The 9,597-nt window shown below is 44.9% G+C and overlaps 2 protein-coding genes across 2 annotated transcripts in view; both read right to left on the bottom strand.

Annotated features, from left to right (window-relative positions):
- Window positions 1–348: 348 nt before the first annotated feature.
- Window positions 349–6,572, bottom strand: LOC123104941 (protein OSB1, mitochondrial). The gene is made up of 5 exons (XM_044526890.1): window positions 6,178–6,572; window positions 5,325–5,463; window positions 5,145–5,217; window positions 4,327–4,484; window positions 349–765 (listed from the first exon to the last, which is right to left on the bottom strand). The coding sequence occupies exons 1-5, from the start codon at window positions 6,525–6,527 to the stop codon at window positions 568–570; spliced, it is 918 nt and encodes a 305-aa protein (XP_044382825.1). The 5' UTR covers window positions 6,528–6,572; the 3' UTR covers window positions 349–567.
- A 277-nt stretch (window positions 6,573–6,849) lies between these two features.
- Window positions 6,850–9,597, bottom strand: part of LOC123104940 (CBL-interacting protein kinase 7) — a 9,045-nt gene continuing 6,297 nt past the window's right edge. The window contains exons 2-3 of the mRNA XM_044526889.1: window positions 8,421–8,583; window positions 6,850–7,205 (exon numbers count right to left, since the gene is read on the bottom strand). Coding sequence (XP_044382824.1) covers window positions 7,059–7,205; window positions 8,421–8,583 — 310 coding nt within the window. The 3' untranslated portion in view covers window positions 6,850–7,058. The remainder of the gene's footprint in view (window positions 7,206–8,420; window positions 8,584–9,597) is intronic.

The following is a 9,597-nucleotide window of genomic DNA, read 5'->3' as shown; positions in this document are numbered from 1 at the left end:
CAAGTTTATGATTGGTTAGTGGATGAAAAAAATCCTAGTCAGCGTGTAACTCTTTGTATGTTTAGCATTATTGGGGGAAAATAGCCGTCTGGTCGACACAAATTTCGGTGCAAATCATCATTGTCTGGTCGACTTATTTTTTCGGTGCAAATCATCGTTGTCTGGCCAGGAGCATCAGAGTATCGACGTGTATCCTGCTGGTTCGATGTGCGCCCCACAACAGTGAGATATATATTCCTAACACAAGTTGCGATATTCGGGGACAGATTCGACAGTGCAGAAACCTCCCACGTATAAACTGCAAACTCTTGTTAGTCATCTGATTAGACGGGAGCGGGACTCGACCGATGGAACGCGTCAACTGATGTGCGGATGATAGAGCTTCTCGTTCACAAATTTGTCACTACCAGCGACGTGGAACAGATGGACTAATAATAAAGCCTCCGGAGCCTACCTATGTACAACGAAAACCGAGACGCGCAGATGACTTGGCGCAACTAACGCACCTTAGGATACTGGAGCTGGATGCTTGGGGGATCAGAAGCTTCCTCCCACCTATAGCAGGGCCTAGTCGCTGGCGTCAGATGTCATGAAGTCGTCGGCGTACATGTAGGAGACTGGTTTCCTCTGCTTGTCCTGCAGGGAACCCATCCTCGAGTCCAAGATCGCCAGCTGGGAGACGACCCAGTTGGGGTTGTTCCTCCCCTCAACCCACAGCGCTTCGCCGGTGCTCTTGTGCTTGAAGTCTGGATACCTTGGGTTCTTCTGCTGACACATACGTAAAATCATTAGTCATCATTGTATGGATTAGGGGAGGGGGCATATACTTATTCAAAGAAAACGTATGATGGACAAATCATTGCTGCAAACAAATGAATATACATGAATAAAAATGCAACCGACTGCTATGATAAAGCTTGTGGGGGGCTAGGAAAGGAAGATGGCACCGAATTTCACAACCTAACACGATGTGGCTGAACCTAACATGATGAATCATTTTTGCAAGTTATTATGAGGAAAAGAAAAGTCAGAGCTATTTGGAGATTCTAATTATATAATTAGACCAAACTAAAACTAGTCGCTGTCCAATGCAATACAATATCTTGTAGCATGGAGAGGGGAAACTAATAAACTATGAACTACATGTAAATAGGGAGAAAAGGATAAGAAAACAATCCACATGAAATTTCTACTTTGTTACTCCTAATGCCAGTAGAGGAGAGAGAATATACGGAGGGGATCCAAGTGAGTGGAGATAAGAACAGGAGGAAGACAACCCATTCACCGGGTCACATCATTTTGTTTATCTCATCAGTGATCATAATCTTTCTCCTCTCTCAGTCCAATAGCTCGCTTGGCTAGCTCAATGCTAGCGTACACGACCGGATCTCATCCTTTCCCTCTCTCATGTCCAGCGATCAGTGAACAGAGCTATTGACGTGGCAGCAACCACAGCAGTGCACCAACAGCAATAGCTTCAGCAATGAAGAGGTGCAACAGCAGTGGCGATAGCTAAGACGAAAAGCAATGGTGGCAGCTCACAGTCCTCCCCTCTGGCCCATGCCCCCTGGATTTATGGGTCTTGTTCCCCAGCAAATTATATCACTGGCGAACCCTAAAGCACATCGAACAAAACTATATCACAGTTTGACCACACATTTGAAAACTATGGTGTACTATACATATCATGGCAACCAACGTTTTTAAGGCAGCAGCCATAAGGTGATCAACCACCGCTTGCCGCTTAAGCTCCTAAGGTGGAAGAAATGCTAGGACGCTGCCAGGGCACCTTACAGCCTAAGCGGTGTCTAAGTGTCGCCTTATGGACACCTTAAAAACATGGATGGTGATGAATCACATTTTACTTCCATTTGTTATTGATCTTTTTCCAAATTCAAGATGAATGACTTTGACAATTCTCTGTGAGCGTATAACACTGAACCATAGTTTTTAAGGCGGTAAGGCAAGGTGAGGCCCTTAAGCCCTGCCTTAACTTCTAAACAGTTAGGGCGAGGAGGCAAGGCGTGGCAAGGCGGTGCCTTAGATATTACAGGAACAGAACAGTGGGTACACGCTCCCTCCGTCCCAAAATAAGTGTCGTTGAAGTATAACTTTTGTACTAAATCAGCGACACTTATTTTGGGACGGAGGGAGTATATTACAATGAAAAATAGAAAGATTGAACAATGGCCCTTTAGTTATGCACTTCCCCATGGCCCAAAAGCCCAAGTAGTAGCACTATACTCCTCCTATGGCCTAATTCCGCTGTCCCTCCGTTCTCCCTCAGCACAACCACCACACTTCTTTTGCTCCCTTTCCTCCTCATACAAGCACATAACCCTCACACTCATCCATTCTCCTCACAACCCCACCCTTGACCCTTCTCCCTCGCTGCAACCTCTATTCATCCTCACAAGAACAGCAGATTTGATCGAGGAGGGGAAGGTGACTGGAAGCACACACAACGACAGGACACTCGCCGGAGTGCAGGAGGTGGCAGGATCGTCATTTCCAAGCCCCAGGGGCAGCCACATCGAGGAACATGAAGCGGGAGAGACCCCTGGAGGCGGCAGACACTTCAATGAGGCAGCCATACGCTAGATGTCTAAGGCAGAGGCAACACCTTACCACCCTAGGGCACTTCAGCACTGAAGCAACAGTTAGGCTGTGCCTTACAATCATGACTGACACAAGTGATAAGTCATAACCCATTAAAATTCGATTGCACAGCAATATTACCACAGTACTTATGTTAATTAAGTTGGCACAAAATATATAAGGCGTGCAGAACACTGAAGAGGGGGGTGGGCACTCTTCTCAAATTTCGGAAGCCATGCCCAGTCTTCTTGTCCAAAGGGAAAGACAAGCCCTGATTCTTGGTACAAATGAAAAAATAACATTAAAGAGAGTTATTATTTTATTTTAAGTTTCTCGGCTACATTCGGCATCTTGCCGTTTTTATTTTCCATGTTGGCTACACTCCAATACTCCTCTCTGGCTCTCAACTATTTCAGCATTTCTTTGGTGGTTTAAGATGTTTATGGCCCCTTTGGTTCGCAGGATTCTAAAAGCACAGGAATAGGATAGGAATGCATGTGCAAAACAGAGGACTGGTAAACAGAAATTATGTCAACTTGAGTGTTCGGTTCACACTTCATGGGAATTGGAAAAACATAAACTCCTAATAAAAATAGTAAAATTGACGTCAAATCACATGCAATGTATAGTTAGAATGTTACTATGCTACTAAAGTTTGCAGGCTTCTTTGGATCGTAGGAATTTAGAAATGCAGGAATAGGAAATAAAGGTAGGAATGAGATGTCATGTACTATGAACTCCTACAGGATTTCAAAACACATGAATTTTATGCGTCTTTGAATGATGTACAGGAAATGAACACATGAATTTTACAGGATTTAGGAGAGTGGAGAGAGATAGGGTGTAAGTGCATTGGACTTCTCAAGGGAAAAATAAAATGAGGTTTGAGCTTATGTTTAGATTCCTATGGAATGGAGGGTATCTAGCAAGCACTGATACAGCAGAAACTGCCAACTAGCCGTCCCAGGCAGGATACGGCGACATGCCAAGATACACTAGGATACGCGTATCCGCAGTATCCCATGATTCCGGTATTAAAAAAAAAGGAAATACCCGCCGTATCCCCGATATGGTTGTTGAGCCGCGTGGGTCGGGAGGGGTTGGCGGGGATTGGAGTGGTTTGGCCAGTTTAATCCCTGTGAATCAAATGGGCTGATGGGGTTTTCTGGGGATTTTGGGCCCTGCGGGGATATTCCCCTGTAATCCTCTTCAAACCTCTTCCATCAAACGAGGCCTTAATGGGGTAGTATTCTGATCTTATCTCAATTTCTCATTAATTTTTGTGTCTTAACTCTATATTACATGGCATATTTTTTGTTTTATTTTATATATACTCGCCGTATCCCCAAATGGCTGTTTTTGGAATATGTTGTATCCCGCGTCCCCGTATGCGTATCACTGTGTTGCCATCCCCGTGTTGGTGCTTTTTGGGAGGGTATAGGAATGGATTCCATAGTAATTTGGTAAACCCATTCCTATGAGATCCAAAGGGCTTGGAAAAATTCATATGGATTGGAATCCTCCAAAATTCCTATGAAATTCCTTCAATCAAAATAGGGCCTTAACAGTGTACTCCATGTTTTGCGCTCAGTCATTTGCTACTGGATAAACACTCCTAAAATGTATAGGTGGTTTACATACAAAGACAGACATTAACACATAGAAAACAATATACGTCAATGCATCTAAAATTCTAAATGCCCCAAAAGGAATAAAAGGAGATGTCACCTTATCTTTCCTGTTATCCCACCAGTCAAGAGGATTAGCGAAGAATGCTTGCCACAGTGCTTCAGTTGAACGAGAGGAGGAACTCATGTAATCTCCCTTTTTATTCTCAGTTGAACCAGAGGTAGAATCATTACCAACATAATCTCCATGCTTTCCACCTTTAATTCACAACCAAGTGTCAACCTTTACTATTTTTCAATATATTTTCTTACATCAATATACAGCTATCTAGCATCCAGTTATGTGTATCACTGGACTAGAGCCTCTTAAGAATTAATACTGGGCTATATATATACAGGAAAGATGTTGTTTTGAACCAAAAATGCCCAGTTGAAAAAATCCATGAAACTTGATGCAATTTGGTGCGCAAATGTCTGACAATCAAGCAAGAAAGAGTACTTATCTTGTGTTGCAAATTTTGGCACTAAAACCCATGATAAATTTGGCTACATGAGATAACTTCTCACAACCTTACCTGCGGTCTTTCAAATGTAACTTGCTATCTTCTAAAAGGTGCACAGGGTAACACTTTAAATACAGACCTTAAATAGAGGGGCCTATTACACATGACTTTGAAGACTACAGAACAATATCCAAGCCCCAGAATGATTAGACATTGAACATAGCCAGTTTGAAGGAAATGTGAGCAATACAAAATGCAAACAATTACAGTACTGCTGTCTACTGAAAGTAAATATCGCAAACAGACAAATAAATAACCATAAGACAGAAGTATAAACAAGTGAGAAGAGAAGCAGTAGTTTTTCAATACGAAATGAAGATATATATAAGTAAGCCAGCTCGAGTTAAATCCATACCATCCTGGCTTGACTCTGAATATAACCGCACAGGTTGGAAGGACTCAATGAAGTTGAACTGTTGAACGACAACCTGCAAAAATATATGATACTGTTCATAACCACGAGAAAGAGCAGTGATGACAACAGCATGAAAAGAAAACATGTTAAGTCAATTACAAATTATTTGCAGAGATGTACCTTGTAGTAAACCTGCCGCTTCTCAGGCCCCTCCTCAACAGTATCTGATACAAGCCGTCCAGAAACAAATATTCGGTCTCCTTGTTTTACATGCTCAGAGGCCATAACAGCCAAGTCGTCCCAAAATGCAAGAGTTACCCTACAAGCACCGCCCCATTAAACACTTATGAATACTAATTCATATTAAGAATGTAATGGACAATCATCTAATGCATTATTTAACATGTGACGAGAAGACGATATAGCATGACTGCATGACTTACATAGCAACAAAGAGGTATGGTTCCTAATTTTGCTTGAGGCATGCAACAAACTTCAGTTTTGGGTTAGCAAACTCATTAGACAAAGGGAAACAATTATTGCATAATGCAAAGTGGAGTTTCAGGCTTAATTAACATGTTAATCATACTCTTGACTTCATGCTTAATCTGGACCTTGCTCTCAGCTTCATGCTTAATCTGTGAATGATTCTTGCAGAAGATGTCCACAGCACATTAGTTGATAACATATTTCTGAATCTTGGTGCGTAACTCTTATAGCTAGCTAATAACCCCAAGGAAGAAGCATACTTAAAATTTTCCTGCCCCAACTAAAGTCCCTTTAAACTGAGGCATCAATCTATGGCAAGGAACCGTACATAGCGCATTTTTGTTCTATTAGTAATTTGTAACATCTCCATATCTACATCAGCACTAAATTGCTCCCCTCTGCATAGTGCCGAACATTTGGCGGCATCCATGAACTACCATGCTAGTTACACTAATAAACACGGCCAAACACGTTAACGGCATCCACTCGAGCTGTAATCACGAGCTAGCACAGCTCAGGCTCAGCGAATGCCGAAATTACTTACCAGGTGGTCTCGGTGGCCGACTTCCAGACGGCAATGCGCCCCCGCGCGACGGAGGCGCCGCTGGGGAGCTGGCGCAGCTCGATGTCCGTGCCCACCGTCCCTATGAGCCGCACCGAGTTGCAGAGCTCCCTGCTCCACGGGATCTCGTCCGGCCGCTGCGTCGTCGGAGCCGCCTGCTGCGGCGCGGCGGCATCGCCGTAGCCGGCCGAGCAGCGGAGGCGGCCGCTCCGCGAGAGCAGCGGCGGCAGGCGGAGATGGGAGGAGCTGAGGAGGAGACGGCGTCGGCTGGGGCTCGGGCTCAAGGTAGGGTTTAGGGTTTTGAGCGAGGACGCGACGGCGAGGAGAACCATGGCGATAATTTCGGATTTTGCTTTCCTTTCCACTCCCGAGAGTGTGGCCTCCTGAGTTTATTGCCCGGGGGGAAGATGTCCCGCTGCTGCTGGGGCCCAAAACGTTCGGCTATAGTGGCTGACAATGCGGGCCCACCCGCTAGTGTCTCGACTATAATCCTGGCACATCTTCAACTAAAAAATAAATAAAAAATCCTGGCACATCCTCACTACTACAAATCCAACTGAGTTAGCAATGTCAGGCACAATTCTTCACTGCTCTATTCCAAACTGATATACTAGTACAATACTATAATTTTCGACAGGAAAAACAACAGAGATGTACACAGGTAACTTCATACATTGATGTACACAAGCAACCTCATACATTAGCAACATGGTATTTCACAGGGAACACATTTTCGCCGGTTACAAATAATATTGCTGCGTGGCCTGCAAGAACAACAAAAACAGGGAGCAATGTGCTAGAACATCACGATGTTTTTACATACACAACTTTACTCTTCTAGTTCGCGATCGTTGGCCCGGTCCTCATGCGCTCTCTTTCCTACTCGATGCCTCTAGCTCCTTTTTCTCTTCATCGTCGCTGCTGCTGACCGCCGTGGGGGTTGCAGGTGGAGGCTGGTCGTCGCCTTCCCCGGGTTCTTTTTTCAGTTCTGTTTCAAATTCCTTGGCTGCCTGAGAATGGATTTAGATAGGCAGACGGGTAAGGAAACAAGTCATAAACTGGAATTGAATGGTCTGCCTACAGAGAAGTGTGCAATAGTTATATGATTTGATAGGCAAGGAAATCAAGTTTGTGCAGTGCAGACCTTCTGCCTAGCCATGTATTTAGCATAACTCCCTATTTCACTCCAATACATGTCACATATCCCCATTGCTTCATGGGCAAATCAAAAGCACTCTAGAGCACATCGACCCCAGATCCGAGACTCACACTCATGCTGGCCCATGCATCAGCAAGTGCAAGCACAAATCAGCATGGCTGCACAAACTAAAAGGTATGGGACAACCACACACATTTGGACTAGATAACATAACACAACATTGTAAAGCAAACGACAGCATGAACAGAGACCAATATCATCTACTCCCTCCGTTCCTAAATACAAGTCTTTTAAGAGATTCCACACAATCTACATACGGATGTATATAGGCATATTTTAGAGCGTAGATTCACTCATTTTGCTCCGTATGTAGGCCATAGTGAAATCTCTAAAAAGACTTATATTTAGGAACAGAGGAAGTACTAAGGCATATGTGCATATGTATCCACTGAATGAATTCCTTGATAACTTAATCTGATAACTGCAAACGGTGCAGACAAGCTCAAGCTTGCCTGTTGGCAAAATCAAAATGGACATGGTGATCAAGCTTGAAGCTTCAAACGCTCCCAAACTATCCCGTCTTAATCGATAAGTTTCTCACATCAACCCATATTCCCTGATTGACTGTTTATGCCCAATGAAGATGCTAGAGCCAGTCCAGTTCATGTTAAAATGATTGAAAGGACAGAACACCTGCATTCAGTAGCAGGAAACCTACTCACGGTTACATTTGAAAGTAATATAGCACGGTAGCTACCACGAATACCTATTTACAGTTTACAATAAATAAAGTGGTATATGAATATCAGATAGCAGCACATGAAAAGTACCCAAATCATCTGCTTCAGCCAATAGGCACAAAGCATGTCCCATATTCCCATAGTGTTAAAGCTCAAATGTTTCAGCGATTTGACTACCTGAATTGGGCATCTAGAAATCGAATACTGATTTTAAGTTGCCCCTCTTTGTGACTTTGTTATACTCTACTGCCAGGATCTTATAAGGAAGATAAATTTCCCTATTTTGATACACGCTATCTTTACTAATTTAGGCTCCAATTCCGTACCTGCTGGAAGCTCTTGACGGTCTTGCCGACGCTGCGGCCGATCTCGGGGAGCTGCTTGGGGCCGAACAGCAGCGCCGCGACGCCGGCGATGACGACCATCTCCGGAACGCCGAGCCCGAACAGGCACTTGCACCCGAGCGCGCCGCCCCCCGCGCCCGTCCGCCTGGGCCGCGCGGCCACCGCCACGGAAGCCGCCGCGACGGCGAGCCCGCTGCCCGCGGCGAAGGAGGACGCCCTCGAGGAGAGCCCCGCGGCGGCGAGGCGCGCTCGGTACGCCGTACTCCTCGCCGGCGGTGGCGCTAGGGACGAGGAGTAGGTCGCGACTGAAGCAATCACCATGGCTGCCGCTCGCACGCCGGAGTGATAGGAAATGGGAGGAGTCGCGGAGATTTTTCTGATGGGATAGAGTTCTGTGGTTTCTGCGTTAGCACGTGCTTGTCTCGTGCCTCGACGATTGTTCGACGCACATGGGCCGTTTATATGGTCCGGCCCATATGATTGGGCCACTGACAAGAAGCTATAATTGTTTTGTGCGAGCAGGCGAGAAATAAACATCGAAATCACTAGTTGAAGAGTACTCGTTGCAAAGATCACTCCAACTCCCTAGGTTGCGACAAGTGACGCACATGCAGTGTCACTTTCGCAACCTGGAAGTTTTCCTTTTTTTCATAAATAAGTTTATTAAAAACATTTTATCTCTCAAACCATGCGTCCAAATCTCAAACCGCTTTCATCGTTGGATTTCTCGCGTTGAGATCTTCCAAACTAGATCCCATGTTGGTAGGTTTTGACGAACTTTTTATTCACGAAAAAACCGGACAAAAATATTGAACCGGGAGCACGGGTTTTTCCCTTCCGAAAGAGGCACACCCAAACCTCTCACGAAATCACAATCATGCCTCTCGCGGAAGCAAAACCGTGACTCTCGCGGAATGAAAAAAAAAGAGAAAACACAATTTTTTCTGTTTCCAAGGAGACACGGCCGTGACTCTCGCGAAAGTACATCCATACCTCTCGCGGAAACAAAATCGTGACTCTCGCGAAAGAAGAAAAAAAAACAGAAAACATATTTTTTTCGTTTCCGAGAGGCACGGCCGTGACTCTCGCGAAAGCACATCCGTGTCTCTCACGAAATCACAACCGTGCCCCTCGCGGAAGCAAAACCGTACCTCTCGCG

The sequence above is a fragment of the Triticum aestivum genome, chromosome 5A (assembly GCF_018294505.1).
Source record: "Triticum aestivum cultivar Chinese Spring chromosome 5A, IWGSC CS RefSeq v2.1, whole genome shotgun sequence".
In the NCBI taxonomy this organism is placed as follows: domain Eukaryota; kingdom Viridiplantae; phylum Streptophyta; class Magnoliopsida; order Poales; family Poaceae; genus Triticum; species Triticum aestivum.
Note: the sequence above shows the minus strand (reverse complement) of the source record. Positions and strands in the feature narration are given on the sequence as shown.

Coding starts and splice junctions, on each gene's coding strand:
- LOC123104941 (XM_044526890.1), bottom strand. CDS start 6,527: ATGGTTCTCCTCGCCGTCGCGTCCTCGCTCAAAACCCTAAACCCTACC. Junction 5,218..5,324: donor AGCGGCAGGTTTACTACAAG/GTACATCTCTGC, acceptor ATATTTTTGCAG/GTTGTCGTTCAACAGTTCAA. Junction 766..4,326: donor GGGATAACAGGAAAGATAAG/GTGACATCTCCT, acceptor ATGTGTCAGCAG/AAGAACCCAAGGTATCCAGA.